The sequence below is a fragment of the Mobula hypostoma genome, chromosome 6 (assembly GCF_963921235.1).
Source record: "Mobula hypostoma chromosome 6, sMobHyp1.1, whole genome shotgun sequence".
In the NCBI taxonomy this organism is placed as follows: Eukaryota; Metazoa; Chordata; class Chondrichthyes; order Myliobatiformes; family Myliobatidae; genus Mobula; species Mobula hypostoma.
Window position 1 is genome coordinate 171951953 of NC_086102.1, and position 27462 is coordinate 171979414.

At 44.1% G+C, this 27462-nt stretch overlaps 1 protein-coding gene across 1 annotated transcript in view; it reads left to right on the forward strand.

The window, feature by feature from the left end:
• The window catches only part of galnt13 (UDP-N-acetyl-alpha-D-galactosamine:polypeptide N-acetylgalactosaminyltransferase 13), a 399948-nt gene that overhangs the window by 300138 nt on the left and 72348 nt on the right, over window positions 1-27462 (forward strand). The window contains exon 8 of the mRNA XM_063052267.1: window positions 14391-14571. Within this exon, the coding sequence (XP_062908337.1) occupies window positions 14391-14571 (181 nt within the window). The remainder of the gene's footprint in view (window positions 1-14390; window positions 14572-27462) is intronic.

A 27462-nucleotide genomic window follows, 5' to 3' on the forward strand; every position in this document is an offset into this window, starting at 1 on the left:
GGAAATTCTAAATGGAAAGATTAAAAAGTACTTCCATTCTATCCATCCACCCCTGCCTCCTTCCCTCCCTCCAACCCTCCCTCCCTTCACTCCCTCCAACCCTCCCTCCCTTCACTCCCTCCAACCCTTCCTCCCTCTCTCCCTCCAACCCTTCCTCCCTTCTACCCTGCCCCCTCCTACCCTCCTCCCTTACTCTCCCTCCTTCCCTCCTGTCCTCCCTCTTACCTGCCCTCCTCACCTCCCTCTCCCTTCCTCCTCCCCCCAACTTCCAGTCTTCCATTGCTATGCAGTTAACCATAGCCTAATCACGAGCCAATTAACCTACTGACTGCTACATCTTTGGACTGTGGGGAGAAACCAGAGCACCTGGAGGAAATCTACACGATCTTAGGGAGCTTGTACATACTCCTTACAGACAGTGGTGGGAAATGAATCCGGACGCTGGTACGGTAAAGCGTTGTGCTAACCACTGTGCTGCATTAGCAACATTATAATTTTATTTTTATCATTTTTGTACAGTACTTAGCTAGTAATTGTAGCTTACTATTACTAGAATAGGTAGAAAAACTCAATAGATTAGTTTCCAAGCCTAATGTAATCGGTTGTATCAGACTGCTACACAAAGCAATAATGTAATCAGACAGACAACTTAGCATTAACTTAGGTACTGGCTAAGTTACAGCAAAGGCACATAGAGTTCTGCCAACCCTACTCAACATCTGTGGTTTCTACTTTAATTGAGAGAGGTATGGCGTGCATCTTAAGCAAGCAGCTTGACATAATCTGTTCCAACCTTTCAACTTGAGTCCCAGATTCCTCATGTATCAATGGATTTGCCAAGCAGGGAAGAACTCCACAGAGATAATAGCACTTGATGTGTGTTTGAAAGTAATTGACTCTGAGAACCTTGGCTTGTGAAATAAGGAATTAAAAGTGTAGAAATTAACAGCAGCTGTAGGGCATATGGTCTCTCAATCCTGCCCAGTCTTTCAGTGTGGTGACTCATCTGATTTTGGTCCCTCGTTTGCCTCTTCCCATTCGCTCCAGATTCAACCAAAAATACCTTCCTTGTTTGAACATATTCAGTGATTCAGCATTCACGGTTCTCTGGACCTCTCCAGAGTAGACAATTCCAAAGCTTTAAAATCCTGTGGGATCCTCTGGAAGAACTGGTGATGGTCACAGGTGATTGGACACAGTGTTCAGTTCCTTTTATAATAATACATTCTGTTCACATGTAATGCATTATCTGAACAACATCCAAACCTTGGCTGATGTGGCAATTAGTATTTGTGCCACACACATACTTATCTTTAATAACAAGACAGTTTCTAATCAGCTGCCCTTGCCAGCTGGTAGCACTACCACCACAGAGTCCTCCACTATTGACATACACAGTTCACTATTGTTGCTGCAAGAGAAGGTCTGAATTAATATCCTCAATATCCACTAACCTCTGTACCATCTGCTGGACAGAAGTCAAGAAAGGGACAAATTACTCCTAAATTGGTGGATGCTTCAATAACTTTTAAGAAGCTTGGCTCCTTCCAGGAATCATTGTACCTAACAATTTTATATATCTCTCATAACCTGCTGCAGTTACTGTACATTTTCAGGGCATGTAGTCTTCTCCAATAAATGTTGGTCTTTCCAGCAATGCTCACATCCCTTGAATAAATAAGAAATATGAAAGGTAAGTGATGAAAGTAACATTACAGGTTATAGAAAACTGCTATTTTTTTCACTGATTTCTAACGTCTGACCTTTGTTGGCACAGCCAAAATTTATTACCCATCTCCAAATGCCTTCAGCAAGTTACTACCTGCAAGAGAAGGTAGTAATACAATTCTGAGGAGGCAATTCTAGGATTTAGACAAAACAGCACTGAAGGAACAGTGATACGTCTCCAAGCCAGTAATGGTGTGTGACTTGGAAGGAGATGTTCAAGGGTTGGTTTTGTCACGTACCTGAAGGCTCAGTTTTTCAAGGTATGCATGTGGATGTGCTGCTGTAATAGTCTAGTGGAATAATTGATAGAATTTTGAAAATGGTGTACACTGCAGCCATTGCAGACCAATGGATATTTTTGCATAGTGCCTAGTGGAACATTAGCACAATTTTTTGCTAACCTGTTTTAACACCTGCTAACGTGGCTTGCTGTGAGATTTTGTCTGAACAAAGCTTTACAATATCCTGTGCCATTTTATCATGATAACTACTATATAAGTGAAAGCACAATAGACTAAAGATATGGGAATCTGGAGCTAAATAATCAATATGCGGGAGGAACTCCGGTCAGCCAGCATCTGTGGTGGTAGAGGGTTTCAGGTCAAGACACTGCGTCTGGGCTGAGAGTGTAGTGGAGCGATAGTCAGCATAAAGGGGTGAGGCAGATGGGGCATGGCTGGCAGGCAATATGTGAAATCAGGAGAGGAGGGGGGTGATGGCCAGATTTGGGGAGCAGAGGGTGGAGAAAGAGAGATGGAAGCTGGAATGAGATAAGGGAGACAGCAAAGGGCTGCAGATTTTGGAATCTGGTAAGGAAGGAAAGTGATGAGTAGAACTAAATACATGCCATCACCCACTGGTTCCCTTATCCCTTCAGAAGCTGATTACATCTGTCCATCACCCTACCCTTATCCCTTATTACTGGCTTTCTCTAATGTGCTGGTATATCAGATGACCTTCGCGAGATCAGCGACACACGTAAGACAGCAGTGATTAACAGTGAACTGTCGAGACTCCAAGTGGACATCGCAACGCTCCAAGAGACACGTCTCGCAGAATCGGGAACCCTATGTGAAAGAGACTATACCTTCTTCTGGCAGGGGAAGGGCTCAGACGAGACCAGAGAGCATTGGGTCGGCTTTGCCGTGAAGAACTCGCTGCTGAAGATGGTAGAGCCTAGCGAGAAACGGACAGAGCGGATTTTCTCACTTTGACTCCACACATCTGACCGGCCTGTCAACCTTGTCAGCGTCTATGCCCCAACCCTCTACTCTGCACAAGACACAAAGGACAAGTTCTACGACCAGCTCTCAGTGATGATACAGGAGATCCCAAGTCAGGAACAGTTGCTGCTACCTGGCGACTTCAATGCCAGAGTGGGTGCCAACCACGACTCCTGGCCTGGGGCAGTATGAGATTGGCAGCATGAATGACAACGGGCAACAACTGCTCGAGCTTTGCATGCTCCACGAATTGTGTGTCACCAACACCTACTTCCAGACGAAAGCTCAGCACAAAGTGTCTTGGTGGCATTCCCGCTCCAAACACTGGCACCAGTTGGACCTGATAATCACAAGACGCCGTCACCTGAGAAACGTGCTCATGACTCGCTCCTTTCAGAGTGCCGACTGCGACATGGATCACTCTCTGGTTTGCTGCAAGGTCAGACTTCGGCTGAAGAAGATACTGCGCCAAGCCTCCAGGCAAGCAGCGCATCGATCCCAGTAAGACACAATACCCAGAAAAGCTGCAGAGTTCATCAAGTCACTGGAGGATGCTCTCCTTGCAGACCCATCAGAAGGAGATGCTCAGCAGAGATGGGACTCTCTCAGGGACACTATCCACAGCACTGCACTCAAGGCTTTCAGGAAGAAGCGGGGCAAGACACAGGACTGGTTTGAAGTGAACTCAAGTAAGCTCACCGCTGTCATCGAGGTGAAGCGTGTTGCACTACTAGAGCACAAACGCCACCCCACTCAGGCAACACTGCAAGCGCTAAGGACAGCAAGAAGCAAGGCCCAGGAAACAGCCAGCCGCTGTGCAAATGACTACTGGCTACAACTATGCAAATGCATTCTGTCATCATTTGACACAGGCAACATCCGTGGAGTGTACGAGGGGACCAAGAAAGCCATCGGGCCAACCCAGAGCAAGACAGCACCATTGAAAACCATAACAGGCGAGACCATCAACGACAAAGGCAAGCAGATGGAGAGATGGGTGGAGCATTACTCTGAACTCTTCTCCTGAGAGAACAGCATCTTGTACAGCGCACTAGACGCAGTGGAATGCCTGCCTGTCATGGAGGAACTTGATGCATTGTTGACTGCCGAAGAGCTGAGTAAAGCCATGGACAGCCTGCCCACTGGGAAGGCACCAGGATTGGATGGCATTCCACCAGAGGCCATCAAATGTGGCCTGCTGAACCACCTGCACGAACTACTGTGCCAGAGCTGGATAGAGGGAGCAGTGCCGCAAGACATGAGAGACTGCAACATTGTCACCATATATAAGAAGAAAGGGGACAGAAGCGACTGTAACAGCTACAGGGGAATCTCCTTGCTGAGCATCGTTGGGAAAGTCTTCGCCCACGTGGTTCTGAACAGACTGCAGAAAATAGCTGAAAGGGTATATCCCGAGTCTCAGTGCGGTTTCAGGTCAGAACACTCCACAATCGACATGATCTTCTCCCTTCGACAGCTACAAGAGAAATGCAGAGAGGAAAGACAACCACTCAACGTCGCTTTCATTGACCTCACGAAGGCCTTCGACCTTGTGAGCAGAGACGGCCTGTTCAAAATCCTTGCCAGGGTTGGTTGTCCCCTGAGGCTCCTCAGGATAGTTCTGTCATTCCACACAGACCGGAAGGGCGTCGTTCAGTTCGACGGCTCTTCTTCGGAGGCCTTCAACATCCGCAGTGGTGTGAAGCAGGGCTGTGTGCTTGCCCCCACCCTGTTTGGCATCTTCTTCGCACTCATGCTGATACATGCCTTTCGAACATCAACGGATGGTGTCTACCTCCACACCAGATGGAACGGGAGGCTGTTCAGTCTGTCCCGGCTGAGGGCAAAAACCAAGGTTCGTGAAGTACTCATCAGGGACATGTTGTTTGCAGGCGACGCGGCACTGGCAACACACTCTGGAGGGCAACTGCAACACCTCATGGACAGCTTCTCAAGAGCCTGCCAGGACTTCAGCTTGACCATCAGCCTGAAGAAAACCAATGCGTTGAGCACCCCCCTGCCATTACCATCAACAACTACGAGCTGGAGGTAGTTCACGAGTTTACATACCTTGGCTGCACCATCACGGACAGCCTCTCCCTAGACCCTGGGATCAGCAGACTGATCTGACGAGCAGCCTCAACATTCGCCAGGCTGACAAAGAGAGTCTGGGAGAACAGAAAGCTGATGACGTACACCAAAGTTGCCGTCTACAGGGCCTGCGTCCTCAGCACACTGCTTTACGGCAGCGAGACCTGGAGCCTCTACTACAGACAAGAGCGGCATCTCAACGCCTTCCACCTTCGCAGTCTGAGACGCATCCTGGACATCACGTGGACTGACCGAGTCACCAACAATGAGGTCCTGGCCTGTGTCCGGATACCCAGCCTCTTCACCCTGCTCCAACAACACCGTCTCCGCTGGCTGGGCCACATACACCGCATGTCAGACGGGAGGATCCCGAAAGACCTGCTGTACGGGGAACTGGCCTCCCGCAAGAGAGCACAAGGGCGGCCCCATCTTTGTTTCAAAGACGTTTGCAAGAGAGACATAAAGTCACTGGAAACGAACGTCGAGAGGTGGGAGGACATCGCAAGCGATCGCTCTCACTGGAGGCTGGAACTACGCAGAGGTCTAAAAAGAGGAGAAGAGAAGCTGAGGCTTGCTGCTGAAGAAAAGCACAGTCGTCGGAAAAACAGCACCAAGACAACACTGGAGGACAGCGCCTTCAAGTCCAGTTGCTGCAGCCAAGACTGTCACTCCCGTGTGGGCCTCTACAGCCACAACAGATGCTGCTCTAACACAGACTGAAGCAGGACTTTCCAGGCGCAGATCCGTGGTCTCGCGAGACTAACGGATGTCACCATCTCTAATGTGCACCAGATACAGCTTGGTTTACTCAGTTCCTGTGCAACAATATATTGTGATTATTGGCATACAGGCTTTTTATTTCCCATCATTTAGTTATTCTTCTCTTCTGGATTTTCTTGAATTGTATTATCTTTGTCATGGTTTAAAGCACCGATCGAGTATGTGGGGTGGGCAAATTATGAAGCTATTTTTCTGCTGGGGATTTCTAGGCAAATTTAAAGTGGTGAGTGATTGTACATATCTCTGTCACTAACCACCAAGAATCTCTTGACCGCCAAAAAATTAATCCTTTAGACTAGTAAAATGGGGTGTTGGAATGGGAATGGACATTGAGGCGGGGTGGAGAGGAAGCAAGGAGGGATTCTGGAAGGAGCCATGCTGGTAGAAGATGGACATGTTGGTATTTGTGAAGTTGGAACCAAACATTGGCAGAAACTGATAGATTAGCGAAGCAGCTGATCTGCAAAGTATATTTATATAAAGAGTTTAGAACTATAAGTCTTTACATCTTAATGGTAGTATAGGACAAGACTCAATAAAGAAATAAGCTGAGTTTTGTTCTGTGATGCAGCTATAATACCTGAGCATAGAACAAAATATTTGCTCCTGTTTGGTAGAGTTATCCAGTTATTTATACCACTTGTTTTTCCCCCAGGAAATTAGATTTTAGTTACAAATATATTATCTAGATTTAAAAGTTGTTATTAAATCTGCTTCCAGCACTTTTCCAAGCAGAGTATTTTAGACCATGAACTCATTAACTCATTTCATTCTAGTTCTTCTGCCAGGCACCTTAGATCCTTGACTGTAGAATATCGATTCCTCTACCTGTGGAACAGTCCTTTTCACTTACTCCATCAAAGCTCTTCAAGATTATGGAATATATTATTGATTTACACTTGCACTGATTTAAGGGGAATGACCTCTGCTTCTTTAGTTCTATGAATGACTGAAGTCCTTTAGCCCTGGTCACATTTGCATAAATCTTTTGTGCAGCCTGTCTGAACTTTGACTGTGAGACCTAAACTATGTTCTGTAAAGTCCATGGAGGGAGGTTCTACTTTGTTTTAATAATAATTGCCAGTTATCAGAGCCTCAGGGAGGTAGTCACCCCTAGGTTGCAAAAGGCAGCTACTGGGGTGACTGTCAAGAAAGGGAAAGGGAATAGGCAACCGGTGCAGAGTATCCCTGTGGCTCTTCCCTCAATAATAAGTATACTGCTTTGGATATTATTAGGGGGGGCAGTGGGGGAAGCGCCCCACATGGGGAGAGCCAGTGTGACTTCGTCTCTGGCACAGAGCCTGGCTCTGTGGCTCGGAAGGGAAGCGGGCGGGGGTGGGGGGGAAGAAGAGGACTGCAGTAGTGATTGAGGATTCCATAATTAGAGGAGCAGAAAGCAGAATCTGTGGACACGAAGAAGACATCTGAGTGATATGTTATGTCCCAGATGCCAGGGACAGGGATGTCTCAGATCAGGTCCACAGCACTCTATAGGCGGAGGATGAACAGCAGGACGTCCTGGTACATGTTGGTACCAACGGCATAGGTAGGAAATGGGAGGAGTTTCTGAAAAGAGAACATAGGAAGTTGGGAAGTAAGCAGAAAATCCTGATCTCCAGGGTAGTGATCTCTGGCTTGCTTCTTGTGCCACATGACTATGGCGATAAGAATAGGCTGATTTGGCAGATGAATTTGGGGTTGAGAAATTGGTGCAAGGGGCAAGGTTTCAGATTTTTGGATCATTGGGGTCTCTTCTGGAGAAGGTATGATCTGTAGAAAAACAATTGGTTACACTTGAACCCAAAGGGACCAATATCCTTGTATGCAGCTTTGCTGGAGCAGTTGGGGGAGGGTTTAAACTAATTTGGCAGGGGGTTGTGAACTAGAGTGATGGGGCTAAGGAGGGAGCATTTGGTATAGAACTAGATGAAGTGTGTATTTGAGGCACACACCATTGGGAGCATTTATTAGTTAGTGGGAACTTGTCCCCATTATCACCCCTGGCTATAACACCTTAAATAATCAACTGATGGAAAAGGCACGTAAAAAGGACAAAGTTGTGATAACCACAGGGGACTTCAATATGCTGGTAGATTAGGAAAACCTGATTGGTGCTATATCCCAAGAGACAGAATTTGAAGAATGACTATGAGATAGCTTTTTAGAACTGCTTGCGATTAAGCCAATTATTGTAAAGGCAATTCTGCACTGCGTATTATGTGATGACCCAGATTTGATTGTGAAACTTGAGGTTAAGGAAACCTCAGGGTACAGTGATTGGAACATGATAAAATTCACCCTGCAGTTTCAGAGGGAGAATATAAAGACAGATGTATCAGTATTACAGTAGAGTAAAGGGAATTATAGAGGTATTGAAAGAGGAGCTGGCTAAAGGTGATTGAAAGGGGACACTAGCAGTGATAATGGCGGAACAGCAATGGTTGGGGTTTATGGGGGAAATTTGGAAGGTGCAGGAAAGATGCATCCAAAAGATGAAGACATGATCTGAAGGGAGGTTTAGGTAACCGTGGCTGACTAGGGAAGTCAAACACAGCGTAAAAGCGGAAGAGAGGGCGTATAGCAAAAATTAGTGGGAAGGTAAAGGATTGGGAAGCTTTTAAAAACAAACAGAAGGCAACTTTAAAAAAAAGCCATAGAAAGAGAAAAAATGAAATATGAAGGTAAGCTAGCCATTACTATAAAAGAGGACACAAAACGCTTTTCAGATATATAAAAAGAGACGAGAGTCGATATTGGACCACCAGGAAATGACGCTGGAGAGGTTGTAATGGGAGACAAAGAAATGGAGGGGGAACTTAAGGAAGTTATTTTGTGTCAGACTTTAGTGTGGAAGACACTAGCAGAATGCCAGAAATGCAAGCTTGTTGGGGCAGAAGTGAGTGTCATTCCTATTACTAAGGAGAAGGTGCATGGGAAGCTGTAAAGACTGAAGTTACGCAAGTCACCTGGACCAGATGGACTACACACCAGGGTTACAAAACAGGTTGCTGAGGAGATTGTGGAGGCATTAGTAATGATCATTCAAAAATTACTAGTTTCTGGAATGGTTCCTGAGGACTGGAAAATTGAAAATGTCACTCCGCTCTTTAAGAAGTGTGGGAAGCAGAAATTATTGCCCAGTTAGCCGGACTTCAGTGGTTGGAAAGATGTTGGAGTCTAATAATAAATTTGAGGTTTCAGGGTACTTAGAGGCACAGGATAAAGTAGGCCAAAGCCAGTATGGCTTCCTTTTGGGGAAACCTTACATGAAGAATCTGTCAGAATACCTTGGGGGAATAACATGCAGCATAGAAAAAGAAGGGTCAGTGTGTGTTGTTTATTTGGATTATCAGAAGGCCGTTGACAAGGTGCTGCACATGAGGGTGTTTAACAAAATAAGAGCCCTTGATAATTACATGAAAGATGCTGGAATATTCGCTGACAGACAGGAAGCAAAGTTTGAGAATAAGAGTGGGGGCCTTTTCTGGTTGGCTGCCGGTGACTAGTGATGTTCTGCAGAGGTTGGTGTTGGGACCACTTCATTTCAAGTTGCATGTCAGTGATTTAGATGAAGGAATTGATAGCGTTGTTGCTAGGTTTGCAGATGATATGGAAATAGGTGGAGGGGCAGGTATTGTTGAGGAAGCAGGGTGTCTGCAAAAGGACGGGTAGATTGGGGAAATGGGCCAAGAAGTGGCAAATGAAATATAGTTTAGGGAAATGTATGGTCATGCCTTTTGCTGGAAAGAATAAAGGCGTAGCACCGCAAACACGAGAAAATCAGGTCCTGATGTAGGGTCTCAGTCCGAAATGTTGATTATTTATTCATTTCCATAGATGCTGCCTGGCCTGCTGAGTTCCTCCAGCATTTTAAACGAGGAGGAAATTCAGCAGTGCAGGAGGACTTGGCAGTCCTCGTGCAGGATTTCCTAAAAGTTAACTTGCAGGCTGAGTCAGTGGTTAGCAAGGCAAATGAAATGTTAACATTCATTTCGAGAGGACTAGAATACAAAAGCAAGGATGCAATGCACAGGCTTTATACGGCATTAGTCAGACTGCTCTTGGAGTATTGTGAGCAATTTTGGATGACAAAGCTAAGAAACAATGTGCTGGCATTGGAGAGGATCAGAGGATGTTCACTGGAATGAGCCCATGAATGAAAAGATTAACCTACGAGGAGCGTTTGATAGCTCTGGGTCTGTACTTGTTGGAGTTTAGAAGAACAAGGGGAGAAAATCTCATTTCAAATTATCGAATATTGAAAGGTCGGGATAAAGGGGATGTGGAGAGGATGTTTCCTATAGTGAGGAAGTCTTAGAATTGAGGGACGTTCATTTAGAACAGAGATGAGGAAAAATTTCTTTATCCAGAGGGTGGCGACTTTGTGTGACTAATTGCCACAGGCAGCTGTGGAGGCCAAGTCATTGGGTATATTTAAGGCAAAGGTTGATATGTTCTTCATTAATCAGAGAGTCAAAGGTTATCGGGAGAAGGAAGGAGGTTGGGGTTGAGAGAGATAATAAGTCAGCTATGATGGAATGGTGGAGTATACTCATTGGGGGTGGGGAGGGGCGAATGCCCTAATTCTGCTCCTATGTCTTATGGTCTTATGCACAGTCTTGGTAGCCAGGAGGTTGGAATAGTACGTCAGCGACTGGGAATTTGCTGAGAGTGAAAGGAAGAAAATTTTGGCACTTCTGAGATGGTGTGGAAAGGGAGTCATGTTGATTATAGGGGAAGAGATTTGAGATCGAGACTGTTGGAAGTTAAGTCAGTTATGGCAGTGCAGAAAATCTATGCAGTTGTAATAGGCGTGTTGGGTAGCACTCTTGTTAAAAGCATAAGGCAAAGGAGCAGAATCAGGCCATTCAGCCCATTGAGTCTGCTCTGCCATTCCATCATGGTTGATCACAAATCCCACTCAATCCCATACACCTGTCTTCTAGCCATATCCTTAGATGCCCTGACTGATCAGGAAACAATCCACTTCTGCCTTAAATATACACATGGACTATGCCTCCACCACAGTTTTAGGCTGAGCATTCCACAGATTCACTACTCTCGGGCTAAAAAAAAATTCGTCCTTTCCTCTGTTCTTAAATGTGAGGCTGTGCCCTCTAGTTCTGGATACCCCCACCATAAGAAACATCCTCTCCACATCCACTCTATCTAGTCCTTTCAACGTTTGGTAGGTTTCAATGAGATCCCCCGCATTCTTCTAAATTCAGTAAGTACAGGCCCAAAGCTGCCAAACACTCATCATACATTAACCCCTTTATTCACGGAATCATCCTTATGAACCTCCCCTGGACTCTCTCCAATGACAGCACATCATTTCTGAGGTATGTGGCCAAAAACTGTTGACAGTACTCCAAGTGTGGCCTGCCTAGTTTCTTGTAAAGCCACTGCATTATCTCCTTGTTTTTATATTCTATTTCCCTTGAAATAACTGCCAACATTACATTTGCCTTTTTTACTACAGACTCAACCTGTAAATTAACCTTTTGAGAGTCTTGCATGAGGACTGCTAAGTTCCTCTGCATGTTTAATGTTTGAATCTTCTCCTTATTTAGTAATACTCCGCACCATTGTTTCTTTTACTAACATGCATTTTCATGCATTTCTCAATGAAGGCATTGTGCAATACATCTGCAGCATGGATCCAAAAGAAGTCAGTTTTGTGGTAGAAGGAAATTACAATGTGTATTTCTCAGTAAGCCATTCTCATTAATAAATGGTTTACTTCATTACTTTACAGTTACATAGAAAATATTTCAAAAGGGTGAGATAATTATTGTTGTTATTTCATAACAAACTCAAAATCAAAGTTGAGTTTGTTGTCATATGCACAAGTATATGCATGCGCAGGTGCAGTAAAAAAACTTACAGCAGCTTCACATACACAGCGTAGAGACCCAAGAAAAAGATATAAATTACATGAATTATACAATTGGACATAAGAGTTCGTGTTTTATGAAAATGTTTGATAAGCAGGATGATGTTTGGAAAATCTTTTGCTTACTATTGTAAGAGCTGCAAATATGTTGAAGAAAAAAGGGTAAAAAGTTGCTGAATGAAAGTATATTTCATAAAGTAGCTGAGTTCATTTATAGATTTGGAACAAAAACAGAACATCTTAATTTCAATTGACACATTTATATTTGTGTGTGAAGAGAATAGTATTTTCCCCAAACTCTGTGCCAGAAATGGAAGATCAAAGGGAACTGAATGTTCAAGTCTGTCAAATTGGGTTTCTTTCCCGGTGAAGTGCTGAATAATCTGATTGAAGTCATAAATGTGATACAATGTGACTGTGAAAAAGGGAAGCAATCATCCTTTTACCTGGTTATAGTCTCGAGCATGGTTGATCACAGCATACTCCTTTCTTATAGATAGGTACTCCATTGATCCCAAAGGAAATTACAGTGTCACAATAGCATTACAATTGCACAGATATACAAATATACCAATATTTGAGGGGAAGTACGAAAGAATAAAAAATATTTTAGCATACTTAGAGCATTACTAGTCAAACCTCACTTCCTCATTCTACATTTATCTGCTCTGTCTTGTCCCATGAGAATCTACCTATAGGCTTTGTCTCTTATTGGCTTCATCGACATCATCAGGAAATAGAGCTTCAAGTCCAGATGTTCGTTGATTCTCACTTCATCAACTCCATCTCCTTACTATATTGTTACTAATAGCAGAGCAGGCATTCCCAACACTTTGCGAATATTGTTTTACCTCCTGCAGTGAAATCTTTCCTTGTTACCTGCATCTGCCTGAGGCAGAATCAGACTGTTCCCCATCTTCATTGTGCACTTAATGCTGAGATGAGTTTTGGAGCACATTTTAAACTTTGTTTCTTTGTACCTCAGTAACGTCATTCACCTCTACCCTGGCACTTGCACTGCTCGAAACCTCAAGTTTGCCATTGTTACCTAGGTGATTCCACTCATATCTGGCTTCCAATGCTCAACCCTCCACTAAACTTGCCATCCAAGCCTTCATCTTTGTCTCCCAATTACTTTACAAAAACCACAGAAATAAATGGGGTATACGATCCTGTACAGGATTTGAGAAGTGAAAACCCACATTTGCACTGCGTAAAATCTCCATGACTGCACCCTGTCTCTTGTTCAGGAAATTTAGAATGGATTGTAGACTTCAGGAAAGGGAAACTAGAAGTCCACGAGCCAGTAATTATCAGAGGATGAGAGCTAGAGAGGGTCAGTAACTTTAGATTTCTGGGTGTCATTATTTCAGAGGGCCTGTACCTGGACCCATCATAAAAATATTATTGCGAAGAAAGCACGATAGCGCCTTTACCTCCTCATGAGTCTGCGGAGGTTCAGCATGTCATTATAAATCTTGGCAAACTTCTATAGATGTATGGTGGAAAGTGTGTTGACTGGCTGCATTACAACCTGGTATGGGAACACCAACACCTTGCAGCAGAAAATCCTACAAAATGTAGTGGATTCAGCCAAATACATCATGCTCTGTTGTCGCTGCTGCCATCAGGTAGAAAGTACAGGTACGTCAGGACTGGCATCACCAGGTTCAGGAATAGTTACTACCCCTCAACCATCAGTGACTTGAACGAGAGGGGAGAGCTACACTCATTCAAGGACTCTGTTACTGTAGATTGTTATTTCATGCTCATTATTTATTGCTATTTATTTGTACCTTCATTTGCAGGGTTCTTTTAATGTTTATAGTTCTTGATATTAGAAACGTAGAAAACCTACAGCACAATACAGGCCCTTTGGCCCACAAAGCTGTGCCGAAATGTCCTTACCTTAGAACTACCTAGGCTTCCCATAGCCCTCTATTTTTCTAAGCTCCATGTATCCATCCAGGAGTCTCTTAAAAGTCCCTAGTGTTTCCACCTCCACCACCACTGCTGGCAGCCCATTCCATGCACTCACCAGTCCCTGAGTAAAAAAATTACCCCTGACATCTCCTCTGTACCTTTTTCCAAGCACCTTAAAACTATGCTTTCTCGTGCTAGCCATTTCAGCCCTGGGACAAAGCCTCTGACTATTCACATGATCAATACCTCTCATTATCTTGTACACCCCTATCAGGTCACCTCTCATCCTCCGTCGCTGCAAGGAGAAAAGGCCAAGTTCTCATAAGGCATGCTCCCCAATCCAGGCAACGTATTTACAGTTTACATTTACTGTTCTATAGATTTGCTACTATGCCCTCAGGAAAAGAATGTCAGGGATGTATGACATGTATGTACTCTGATAATAAATTTTACTTTGAACTTTGGATCTTCATATGATGACACATGCTTAGACTTCTTACAGTTTAAAGTTTAAATGTTGAACATCCCATTGAACATACCCATGTCTGAACAAGGGGGCTGTATGTGTGTATAAGTATATTCACAGCTATACTGATTGTTTGCTTTAGCAACATATCTTGATTCTAAATGTATTGATAAAATTGCATCATGAGGCCCAGCCCCACTGATGTTCTGATCTGAATTTACATGGGTGATTTAAGTGAACTGATGGTGATCAAATAAAATTTAAATCTTCCTTTGTTCCTCAGATATGGCAGTGTGGTGGTTCCTTGGAAATTATTACATGTTCTCATGTTGGGCATGTGTTCCGTAAGGCAACTCCATATACATTTCCTGGTGGTACGGGGCATGTAATTAACAAGAACAATCGGCGACTGGCAGAGGTCTGGATGGATGACTTCAAAGACTTCTTTTACATTATATCTCCAGGTACTCTCACTCATTTTGGTTTGATATGGCCAGGCTTAAGATTTTAGAACTGTTTTTTACATGAACTGTTTCTGAAAGCTGGTTATATTGTAAAAGTCAATACCCAGAACATTCCCTCTTCGCACTGTTATTGTCGTCAGGAAGGAGGTACAGAAGCCTGAAGGCACACACTCAGTGATTCAGGAATGTCTTCTTTCCCTTTGCCATCTGATTTCTAAATGGACATTGAACCCATGAACACCACCTCACTACTTTTTTATTTTTTTTGCACTGCTTACTTTAACTTAATTTATTTGATAAGCATATATATACGTAATGTAATTCAGCTTTTTTCTCTACTGTTATTTATCATGTATTTCATTGTTATGCTGCTGTAAAGTTAACCAATTTCATGACATGTGCCAGTGATATTAAATCTGATTCTGATGAGCAGGTTTACCTGCTTCACTTGCAATCACAGTTCCTTATGCACAGAATACATTTTGTATTTATTGTAAAGATCAGTAGAACAGAGCTGTCCTTCTACAATGCAATGTATCAAGGCTGTGTTTTCTCTTGTTCCAATATATGTACTGAGAGAGACGTAGAAACATAGAAAAACTACAGCACAATACAGGCCCTTCAGCCCACAATGCTGTGCCGTGCATGTACTTACTTTAGAAATTACCTAGCGTTACCCATAGCCCTCTATGTTTTGAAGCTCCACATCCTATCTAGGAGTCTCTTAAAAGACCCTATCGTATCTGCCTCCACTACCATCACCTGCAGCCTATTGTATGCACTCACCACTTTGCGTAAAAAAACTTACCCCTGACATGTCCTCTGTACCTACTTCCAAGCACCTTAAAACTGTGCCCTCTTGTGATAGCCATTACAGCCCTGGGAAAAAGCCACTGACTATCCACACGATCAAGAAGGGTTATTTCTTCAGCAGTTTGATCAGGGTGTGGACATCAAACAGTGAGAACAATGAGAAGAGTTTAAAAGGAGACAGCTTTATAGAGCGTGCGTCGGAGGAGCGGGCGACGGAGTAGAGGGAAACAGAGTAGGAAAGTTTTGGCTCAACGGGGCTTCGATGATAATGGGTCAAGGCGAGGTAGGTTACCTGTGCAGAATACAGACAAGAAGAATGTGTGTGAGGCCAGTGTTCTGTAATCAGTGTCAGATGTGGGAAGTCCGGGAGACTCCCAGGCTCCCGGACGGCCACATCTGCGCCAGGTGCTTTGAGCTGTAGTTCCTCAGGGAGATGCAACTCGATGACCTTCATCTGGTCAGGGAAAGTGAGGAAGTGATAGATAGGAGCTGTAGGCAGATAGTCACAATGAGGCCTGAGGAAGACAGATAAGTGGGTAACAGCCAGGAGAGGGAAGGGCAGGAGTACTACACCTTTCCCATTCCTTAATTCCACCCAAATAGCCTCCCTAGACGAGCCCTCTAATCTACCCTGCCAGAGCACTGCTGTAATATTTTCTCTGACAAGCAATGCAACACCTCCCCCCTCTTGTCCCTCTGATTCTATTTAATTGAAGCAATTAAATCCAGGAGTATTTAGTTGCCAATCACATCCCTCCTGTAACCATGTTTCACTAATAGCTACCACATCATACTTCCAGGTATCAATCCATGCTTTAAGCTCATCCACCTTTCTTATAATGCTCCTAAGCATTAAAATAAATGCATTTAAGAAATTTTCCTCCTCTTACTCTCTGTTTATCACTAACAGTGCAAACAACTTTACTATTTTCTTTTTCTTTCTTCTCCCCTACATCTGTTCCTACACTCTGGTTCCCCTCCCCCCTTATATCCAGTTTAAGTCCACTGGAGCCTATCTAGCAAATCTAACTGCAAGTATATTTGTCCCCCTCCAGTTCAGAAGTGAACCATCCTGCTGGAACAGGTCCCACCTTCCCTGGAAAACTGCCCAATTATCTATAAATCTGAAACCCTCCCTCCTGCACCATATCTTCAGCCACTTGTTGATCTGTGCTATCTTACTATTTCTAAACCTGCCTGCACGTGGCACTGGTAGCAATCCTGAGATTGCTATCCTGTAGGTCCTGTCCTTTAACTTGGCGCCTATCTCCCTAAACTATTCTCTCACGTCTTATCCTCTTGCTGTTCACATAGTTGTAGAATTCCTTAGGGTTTTCCTTAATCCTGCTCACCAAGGCCTTCTTATGGCCTCTTCTGGCTCTCCTAATTTCATTCTTAAGCTCCTAATTTTCTAGATCTCTATCATTAACTAGTTTTTTGAACCTTTTGTAAGCTTTTCTTTTCTGCTTGACTAGATTTTCAAAAGCTTTTGTACACCATGGTTCATGTACCCTACCATCCTTTTCCTGTCTCATTGGAACGTACCTATGCAGAATGCCAGACGAATATCTCCTGAACATTTTCCACATTTCTGCCAAACATTTCCCTGAGAACATCTGTTCCCAATTTATGCTTCCAAGTTCCTGCCTGATAGCCTCATATTCCCCCTTACTCCAATTAAACGCTTTCCTAACTTGTCTGTTCCTATCCCTCTCCAATGCTATGGTAAAGGAGATAGAATTCTGATCACTATCTCCAAAATGCTGTCCCATTGAGAGACCTGACACCTGACCAGGGTCATTTCTCGATTCTAGATCAAGTACAGCCTCTCTTCTTGTAGGCTGATCTGCATACTGTGTCAGGAAACCTTCCTCAACATAGCTAACAAACTCCACCCCATCCAAACCCCTTACTCTAGGGAGATACCAATCAATATTTGAGAAATTAAAATTTCTCACCTTGGTAACACTGTTATTTTTACAGTTTCCAGAATCTGTCTCCCTATCTGCTCTTCCTTGTCCCCGTTACTTTTGGATGGGCTATAAAAACACCCAGTAGAGTTATTGACCCCCTTCCTGTTTCTAACTTCCACCCACAGAGACTCAGTAACAATCCCTCCATGTCTTCCTCCTTTTCTGCAGCTGTGACACTATCTTTGATCAGCAGTGCCACACCCCCATCTCTTGCCTCCCTCCCTGTCCTTTCTGAAGCATCTAAACCTGGCACTCTAAGTAACCATTCCTGCCCCTGAGCCAGCCAAGTCTCTGTAATGGCCACAACATCATAGCTCGAAGTATTGATCCAGGCTGTAAGCTCATCCGCTTTGTTCATAATGCTTCTTGCATTAAAATAGACACATGTCAAACTATCAGTCTGAGCGTATCCCTTCTCTCTCAGCTGCCTATCCTCCCTCTCATACTGTCTCCAAGCTTTCTCTGATTGTGAGCCAACCATCCCTTCCTCCATCTCTTCAGTTTGGTTCCCATCTCCCAGCAATTGTATCAATTTCTTCTGTATTGATCTCCCTCAGAACAGTTGGAGTTTAGATAATGGGAGAATGGCAGTATAACAGCAGTAGACAGACCAATGAAATGGTTGTCACTGTATAAAGAGAAATCGAAGCTTCTTTGTTCTTTAGCCTTCCTTCTGAGATGCCGGGAGAAGGACATCATCCGTAGGTTCTTGAGGTTGTGTTCCGTGGTGGTTTTTCTGGTGGCTGAACGTATTCTACAATGAGCTAGCCAAGCATAGATTAGGGAGCGTATTAGATCCGCTCTGGACATGAACATGAATAGACAACTGTCTCTTCACCTGGAATTGTCAACCCTTTTGTCTCCCCGAGATTGGGAGAACATCGACACGTCCACCGCTGCACAAGTTGAACTAGTTTCACGAGGGAACGTGGCGAGGGAGGTCAGGAAATACAACAAACTATCCAAACAAAGTGCGCTCATTCCACCCCCATTGGACCCAGACATGATTGTCATTGGTCAAACCAGATGAAGCATCGATAAGGCGACTAAATCGGTCCTCGCCAAGGGGCTAAGTATCACTCTGGTCCCCAGTGCTACTCCTTATCAGGACTACATTGGCGCTGTAGAGCAAACAATGTGCAAACTACCACCGGGTACTGTGGCGGAGTTAAGGATAGAGGTCTACGTGGCCCTCAAATGTGTCATTTTGCCGAAACCGAACAGTGCAAATGTAGAGTGACTGGCCTTCCATGCACTATGGCGAAGCACAATCAACATGATTTTACCAGCAAAGAAAGGAAATGTAACAGTTCTTATTTCCTCGGAAGAATACCACAGGAAAGTCCAACAGATCTGGATGAACTCGCCTACAGAGTTCTAAAGAGGGACCCCACAGATTCGATTGTCAGGATGTCCTCTGCCTTACTGAAGAAATGCGGACTGCCAGCAGACATATGCAAGACAATTCTGCCTCAGGTGCTGGTACCACCAAGACTTTACGGGCTCCCTAAGATACACAAGGAGGGTTCCCCCCGAGTCCTATCGTCAGTGGGATAGATTCTCTGACTTACTACCTTAGTGAGGTAGTAATAACCATGCTATCTCCCTTTATTGGGGCTGTGAGTTTCCTATCATGAATTCAACCGACTTCGTTAAAACGATAACCAACAACCAGCTGAATCCGGAGGACATAATGGTCAGTTTTGATATAGGGTTCCTGTTCATGAGAGTTCCCATGAAGACAGCTTGGTCCTTCTCTGTTCAAGGTTTGATAAGGGTACCAGTGACTTGTTTGAACACACTCTTTGAAGTTCTTCCTATATAACGGGAATTACTGTGAATAGAGAGTGTCTATGGGATTGCCCTTGTCGCCTGCTGTTCCTAATTTCTACATGGAAGACTTTGAGGAAAAGTCATTAAGTTCATTGCCCTTTTGCCCCCAAATGCTTCTTCAGATAGTCGATGACATCTACTGTGGCCTCATGGACTCCAGGTACTCCAACAGTTCCACAACCATCTGAACAGCAGACATCCAAACATTCAATTTACAATGGAGATGGAGAAGAATGGTTGCATCCCGTTCCTGGATATTCTAATATGATACAAACCAGGCAGTAGCCTTGGACATAGCATCCATTAGAAATCCACTCACACGGATTTATACCTCAACAATAGCAGCCACCGTCACTCCTCCCCACGTAGAGCGGTTCTTTCTACTTTGGTTAACAGTGTGAAAACTAGTTCGGACCCAGAGAGTTTCCATGAGGAAATAAGACGATTATGCACGACGTTCCTACAGAAGGGCTACAAGGTGAAGAAAACCAACTGAGTCATTACAAGGGCCGACGGAAAAACCAGGAAACCTAAAAACAAGGAGGAACCCATTGCTACTACCTGTCTTCCCTATATTTCCACAGTTTCAGGAAGGGTTGCCAGGTTCCTGAAGAAATACTGGATTAATGCCACCCACAAACCCAAAAAGAAACTCAAATCACAGCTTATACTGGTCAAAGATGAGCTGGGACTCAGTACGACTGGCGTTTACAGGATTCCCTGTGAATGTGGAGCAGCATTTATTGGCCAGATGGGATGCACGGTGGAAACCCGCATCAAGGAGGACAGGAGGTGTATCCATTTGGGTTACCCAGAGAAATCGACGGTAGTGGAACATTGCATTTGCAATGGCCACAGGATTGACTTTGACGGCACAAAACTACTGTGCTCAGCCGATGGCTGGTGGAGGAAGCCATTGAAATGAAACTAGAGAAATAGAATTTTAACAAAGATGAAAGTCACTCTAAGTAAGAACTGGAATTTGATTGTAAACAAGGTGGGACAGCGGAAACCTGATTGGATAAGGACTAACCAATCAGGAGGGATGGATGACGAGTATATAAATACCACCAGACCAGACATGCCCAGGCATCATCTCTGATGAAGATGGTAGAGTTTTGTCATTGAAATATTGGTTATAGTTGATACCTGTAGCTAGCTGCAAGCCCAAGAAATGTTTATTCGTTGCCGTATTATTTAGGAATTCACACAAATGGCCTTTGGACACAAAATATGTTGTTCCCAATACAGTTCCTACTGCTCCTATTCTTTGTACTTAGCCTTCGACTTCACTCTCCAGCATCCTCCCTCCTCCCGCCACCCAGTTTAGATCTTTAACCCAAGGCACAGAGGCATAACCTGACTGGCAGGAGGCAAAGAGTGCGAATAAAGGGAGCCTTTTCTGGTTGGTTGCCGGTGACTAGTAGTTATCCACAGGGGCCTGTGTTGGGACTGATTTATTTTACAATAATGATTTGGATGTTGGAATTGATGGGTTTCTGCAAATTTTGAGGAAGTAAGCTACGGAAGGAATTAGACAGATTCGGAGAATGGGCAAAGAAACAACAGATGGAATACAGTGTCGGGAAGTGTTTGTGCATGCACTTTGGTAGAAGAAATGAAAGGGTAGATTTTTATTTAAATGGAGAGAAAACACAAAAATCTGAGGCAGAAGGGGACTTGGGAGTCCTTGTGCAAAGTTCTGAGAGGAGCAAAGTAAAGCAGTGTGTAACGTGAGAAAATCAATCCCACAGTAATCCCATGGTAAAGGATTTGTGGGAAAAATATGATCATCACAATGTGTTAGAACTTTAAATTTAATTTTTTGAAAAAAATAAATCTGTTCAAACTTTGAATCTTAAACTGAATTACATAAGAAAGAGGAGTGAATTTTGCTCAGATAAAATGGACAATAAATTAATATATTTGTTAATGTTTAAAGAAATCTTTCATGATTCTCAATGGGGTTGCCCAGTGGGAGGGCGTGACCAGAGAATGACCAAGGTGGGGACCTTGATTATGCTGGCTGTTTTACTGAGACAGTGAGAAGTATAGACAAGTGCCCATGGAGCAGACGCAGGTTTCCGTGATGTGCTGAGCTGTGTTGCATGCCTCATCATGATGATTGCAATTTTCTTATTCCTGAGTTATTCCTATACGGTCATGGTGGATGAGCCCTCCAAGCTGTCCTCTCTTAGTACAATCTCCATAATCTGTAATGCATCTTCCTACAGATCCCTCCCTATATTTGTCAGTATTTTAAAATGAACTAAAATAGCACAACTGCCTTTGAGAGGCATTCCTGCTTTACATATTGCCAAAGGCAGGTATTAAGCAAGCCCTTGATGTACTGAGCACTGCAATTAGCAAACAAGAAGCATCCTACCCCGATGCCTTTCAGATCATTGCCAGCAATTTCAGTCAGGCTTGCCTGAAGAAATCCCTGCCCGTTTCTCATCAAGGAGATGGCTGCGAGGGACAGAGGGGCAGCTATGGGACGGCTTCGAGTCAGTTCAGAGGGTCAAAGGTGCAAGTTGATGTCAGAGAAATGTATACAATATACATCCTGAGATGCTTTTCTGTGCAAACATCCTTTGAAAACAAAGAATGAATGACAGTTAAACATGAGAACCCCAAAGCCCCCTCCCCAGTTCCCCCCTCCCACGCATAAGCGGCAGCAAGCAACGACCCCCTTTCCCCACCAGCAAAAATAAAGAGCATTGGTACCATCACTGAGCCCAAGCGTGTGCTAAACAATAGCAAAGGCACAGACCAAAGTTACACCAAAGGCTTTGCATTTCATCTGACATTCGACAAACCACAGGTTCTCTCTCTCCCTGGTAAGGGAGAGGGAGGTGTCCCCCATTTTCACAGCGAGCGGGAGACATAACAGTAACCCGCTAGTTTGCGATGTTAAAAGTTCGTTTCATCGCTTTTTTCGAGCTCTGTGTCTGAAGATCGCAAAGACCTCAGGTCCTCAGGCCAACGGCGAACCATTTTCTGGCCTCCTCGACAACACAGGAGTCTCCTGCCGTGTCACCGACCCTCGTTCTGCCCGTCTCCAGAGCTCTGAGATCTTAGGCTTCCAAACACAAGCAAGACTGTCAGGCCAAACCCTTGGCATGTCAAATAACGGCCAGTCATGGAACCCCGAGAACAGGTCCCATTCCCGCAAAGAGCCAAAGCCTGTTTGTCAAAAGAACCCTGAAAGGAGAAAATAAAGATATTGAAGGTGGAAATGGAGCTGTTTCCAAAGATGCAAGCGAAGGAGTCGCTGTTAGGTGCCATTATCTCTCCTAAGCTCCGCTGAACGTACGTGCCATGGGTGTCACAGGCTTTATAAAATCAGTTGTGGATGAGTGTGTCCCACAAAATCATTTAGTATTTCCCCCAACCAGAAGCCCTGGACAAGCCAAGAGACCTGCAACCTGCTGAGGGCCAGGTCCGTGGCGTTCAGGTCAGGTGACCAAGTAAAACACAAGAGGTCCAGGTAAAGCTTCAGGAAAGCCGTCTCACGTGCAAAGTAGCAATTCCAGACCAAACCAGAATCATAGAAGGATGCTCGATAGCTGTGGCTTGGCTTGAATGCTATCAACTCCTACAACATAAAACCAAGCGACATATGTTGACAACAAGATTTCTGTGATGTAATGATTTGAGAGGTTGGTGATGAAACATATCAACTTCTGCCTGAGGAGTGGCTTGGATCTGCTCCAATTTGCCTAACGGCACAACAGGTCAACAGCAGATGCCATTTCATTGGGTCTTCACTCAACCTTGGAACATCTGGATTGAGAAGATGCTTTTCAGCTCTGCCTTCAATACTATCATCTTCTCAGTCAATAAGCTCCAGGACCTAGGCTTTAAGACCTCCCTGGACATCTGGATCCTCAATTTCCTAACTACAGACCCCAGTCAGCTTGGATTAGTAACAGAGTAAAGTAAAGGCATTCGTTAGTCTTGCCAGACCATGGATCTGCGCCTGGAAAGGCTTCACTCTCCAGGGCACAGGCCTGGGCAAGGTTGGATGGAAGACCAACAGTTGACTGTGCTGCAAGTCTCCCCTCTCCACAACACCAATGTTGTCCAAGGGACCCACACAGCTTGGCACCAGTGTCGTTGCAGAGCAATGTGTGATTAAGTGCCTTGCTCAAGGACACAACACGTTGCCTCGGCTGGGGCTTGAACTCATGGCCTTCAGGTAGCTAGTCCAATGCCTTAACCACTTGGCCACGTGCCCACGATTAGTAACATCTCCACAATCACCATCAGCACAGGTGCCGCACGAGGCTATGTGCTTAACCCTGGGCTCTACTCAATTTATGACTACAACTGTAAGGGCAAGCACAGCTCCTATGGCACATTTAAGTTTGCTGATGACACCACTGTCTTCGGCCAAATGAAAAGTTGTGATGCATCAGCATATCAATAGGATCACTAGGTACATTTAATGTCAGAGAAATGTATACAATATACATCCTGAAATTCTTTTTCTTTGCAAACATCCATGGAAACAGAAGAATGCCCCCAAAGAATGAATGGCAGTTAAACGTTAGAACCCCAATGCACACACACACACACACACACACACACACACACACACACACACACACACATGGGAAAAAGAGATGTCCCTGTTTCACAGAGAGAGGGGAGACAACAAACAACTCACTGATTTATGATGTTAAAAGTCTGTTGTATCGCTTTTCCCGAGCTCTGCGCCCAGAGAGTTGGCCCCAGGGCTCAGGTCTCTGGACGCACAGCCCACTGCAGCTAACCCGCTGCTCCCGATGTTCTGTGTTGTCCCGCGACGCCTCAGCCAGGAGCACCGGCCTTGAAGCAGCCCGTCTTTAGAGCCATGAAGATCCGGCACCCTGAAGGTGCACTAGTCTTCCAGGCCACGGCCTTGGAATATCAAAAAGCGGCTGGTTGTGAGGCTCTGGGATCAGGTCCCATTCCCACAAAGAACTAAAGTCAGAGTGTAACTCCAAGTCAGTGTCTTCAAAAGAACCTTGAAAAGGAAAAATAAAGAGAAATCAAAGATAGAGATAGAGCTGTTTCCGAAGCGGCAAGCAAAGGAGTCGCCGTTTAGCGCCATCTTGACTTATAAGGAGGATTGAAAATCAGGTTGAGCGGTGCCCACAACAACCCCTCACCTCAATGTCAGCAAAAGCAAGGAGCTGATTGTTGACTGTAGGAATATGAAGCCGAAAGTTCAAGAGCCAGTCCTTATCAGGTGATCAGAGGTGGAGAGGCTCAGCAGAAGTTCCTTGGTGGTATTATTTTAGAGGATCTGTCCTGGGTTCCGCTCAGCTTTCATTGCCTTCATCCCCCAAAATTAATCAACAAGCTTTAAGACATTGGCCTCAATATCTCCTTGTGCAATTGGATCGTTGATTCCTTCAGCTGCAAACCCCAGTCACATCGAGTTGGCAACAACATCTCCTCCACAATCTCCATCAGCACAGGGGCACCATAAGGATGTGTGCTTAGTCCCCTGCTCTACTGGCTTTACACTTAAGACTGTGTGGCTAATCAATGCCATATTCCAGTTTGCTGATGATACCACCATCATAGGCTGCATCAGCAGTGGTGATGAATCAGCATAGGAGGGAGATTGAAAATCTGGTTGAGCGGTGCTATCAGCCTAAGGAACTGATTATTGGCTTCCGGAGGAGGAAACTAGGAAACCTCACTGGAGGATCAGAGGTGGAGGGAGTCAGAGACTTTAAATTCCTCGCTATTATATTTTTGAGGGTTTTTCCTGGGCCCAGCAGCTAAGTGAAAATACAAAGGAAGCTTGGCAGTGCCTCTACTTCCTTAGGAGTTTGTGAGATTCAGCATGACATCTAAAACTCTCTGAAACTTCCATAGATGAAATGAATCTTAGGGTTGTATGTAGTGACATAGATGTACTTTGATAATAAATTTACTTTGAACTTTAAATTACAAAGAAAGCACAGCAGCACCTCTACTTTTTCAGAAGATTTGGCATGACATCTAAAACTTTGTCAACCTTCTCTCGATGTGTGGCGAAGAGTATACCGACTGGTTGCCTCACGGCCTGGTATGGGGACACCAACGCTCTCGAATGGGAAAGCCTGCAAAAAGTAGTGGACACGGCCCAATCCATCACAGGTAACTCCCTCCCCACAATGAGCACATCTACAAAAGCACGGCCACGGGAAAGCAGCATCCATCATCATGGACCACCACCATCCAGGCCATGCCCGCTTTTTGCTGCTGGCATCGGGAAGGAGGTGCAGGAGCCTCAGGCCCTGCACCACCGGGTTCAGAACAGATAATGCCCCTCAAACTTCAGGCTCTTGAACCAGAGGGGATAACTTCAGTCAGCTTCATGCACCCCAACACTGAACTGTTCCAATAACCTCCAGACTCTTCATCTCATGTTCTCGATATTTATTGCTTATTTCTTTGTTATTATTTCATTGTTTGTTTTGTTTATGTATTAGCAGTATATTGTCTTTTGCACATTGGTTATTTTTCCATCTTGTTGTGTGCAGTTTTTAATTGATTCTGCTGTGTTTCTCTGTATTTGCTGTGAATGCCCACAAGAAAGTGAACTTTGCTGTAGTATATGGTGAGATATATACACTTTAATATATTTACTTTGAACTTTGTTTCTGTTTGTCTGCTAATTGTTTCTGCTGTAATGCTAAGGGGCTAGGTAGGAACTGCAGCACTTTACTGCTCCTTTTGTGGATTTAATAGTGAATCCAATAACAATTTTTAGCTCTTTGTGGTTTTGCAATCCCGTCAAGCATGAGCAGAAAGCTGAGTCAAGCGAACAAACGAGTGGCTGTCTGTTAGTCAGTTCAGTTTGGCTCCTGTTCTCTGCCATAACTGTTTCATGGTATCACATGGAATTCTGGGTGTGAGTGAAGCTCATACGCTGATGATTGGGACTTTGGGAAGAAACATTAATAGTCTTCTTGGGTAAACACAGTTGCAAACTCTTGACCTTTGGCACCTGTACTCTAGCACACTGAGCTTTCACTGTTAACGAATAAGGGGTGCTCATTGAGTCTTATCCCCAATTTATCTAATTACCTTTCTCCAACTGTTCATGATGGGTCATGTTCTGGACTTGAAGAATTTAGAAGATTGGAGTAGTGAATGTTAATTTAGGCTTGGCGACCTGAAGGAGCTGTTTGGAGGCCTGGATAGTGTGAAGAAAGTTTCTAATTTGTAGAAATAAAGTTAATTCCTAAATGTTCCAATATATTTCAACAAATAATGTAGTCACAGAAGATTAAACAATTTGGAGGAACAAATTGTATCATTTCTTAATGCATGCATTACTAAATGACAATAAAAGAGGACTGTGTGTCCTCGTAATCTAATCTAATCTAAACAAGTTACACTTTATACATTTATACTCTCTCTTCTCACAAAGACTGCTGAAAATGTGGAATTCTAATTTCTAGCTGCTTGGGAGTGCTGGCTAAGTTAAGTTTATTTTTAGACCTGTAAGCTTTTATCAAGCAGTGGTATCATATCAATAAAACAGTGGCAAAGGGAGATGGGTGCTACTATAGAATTGCTGGGAGTAAACATCTTTTACTTTAGTTTCCAGATATATGTGTGTGGGGGGGGGGTGGAGGGGTAGTGAATTCAAAATCGAAATCAGATTTATCATCACTGACATATGTTGTGAAGTATTGTTGGTTTTGATTTTCCAGTACAGTGCAGGGCATAAAGATGACTATAGTTACTAAAGTCAATAAATAAAGCAAAATCTAAGAGAGAGGGAAAGAAGTTTGCCTTAAAACATGTTGAGTTTGGGTCTCCAGGCTCTAATACCTCCTCCCTGATGGTAGTAACGAGAAATAGGCATGTCTTGGGTGTTGAAGGTCTTTAAGAATCGATGCCAATTTCTTGATGCATCACCACTTGAAGACGTCCTCAATGGTGCAGAAGGTTGTGTTCATGATGGGGCTGGCTAAGCCTGTAATCCTCTGTGACCCTGTGCAGTATTTATAATAATATGTAATAGTTGGAAAATTCTTAATCTGAATGTAATTAGCTGTGTTTATTTTACCCTAAATAGGCCTCATGTTCAAGTTTATCGTCATGTGAGTGTACATATATGAAGCCAAACGAAACAACGTTCCTCCGGGCCACAGTGCTCCCACAATACACATATCAGACACAGCACGTAGAACAAATATTACCATAAATAAGTTGATAAAATATTTTAAATACATGTAGTGTGCAGCACAGGTAAACAGCTCTCTGTCCTAGTGAAGAC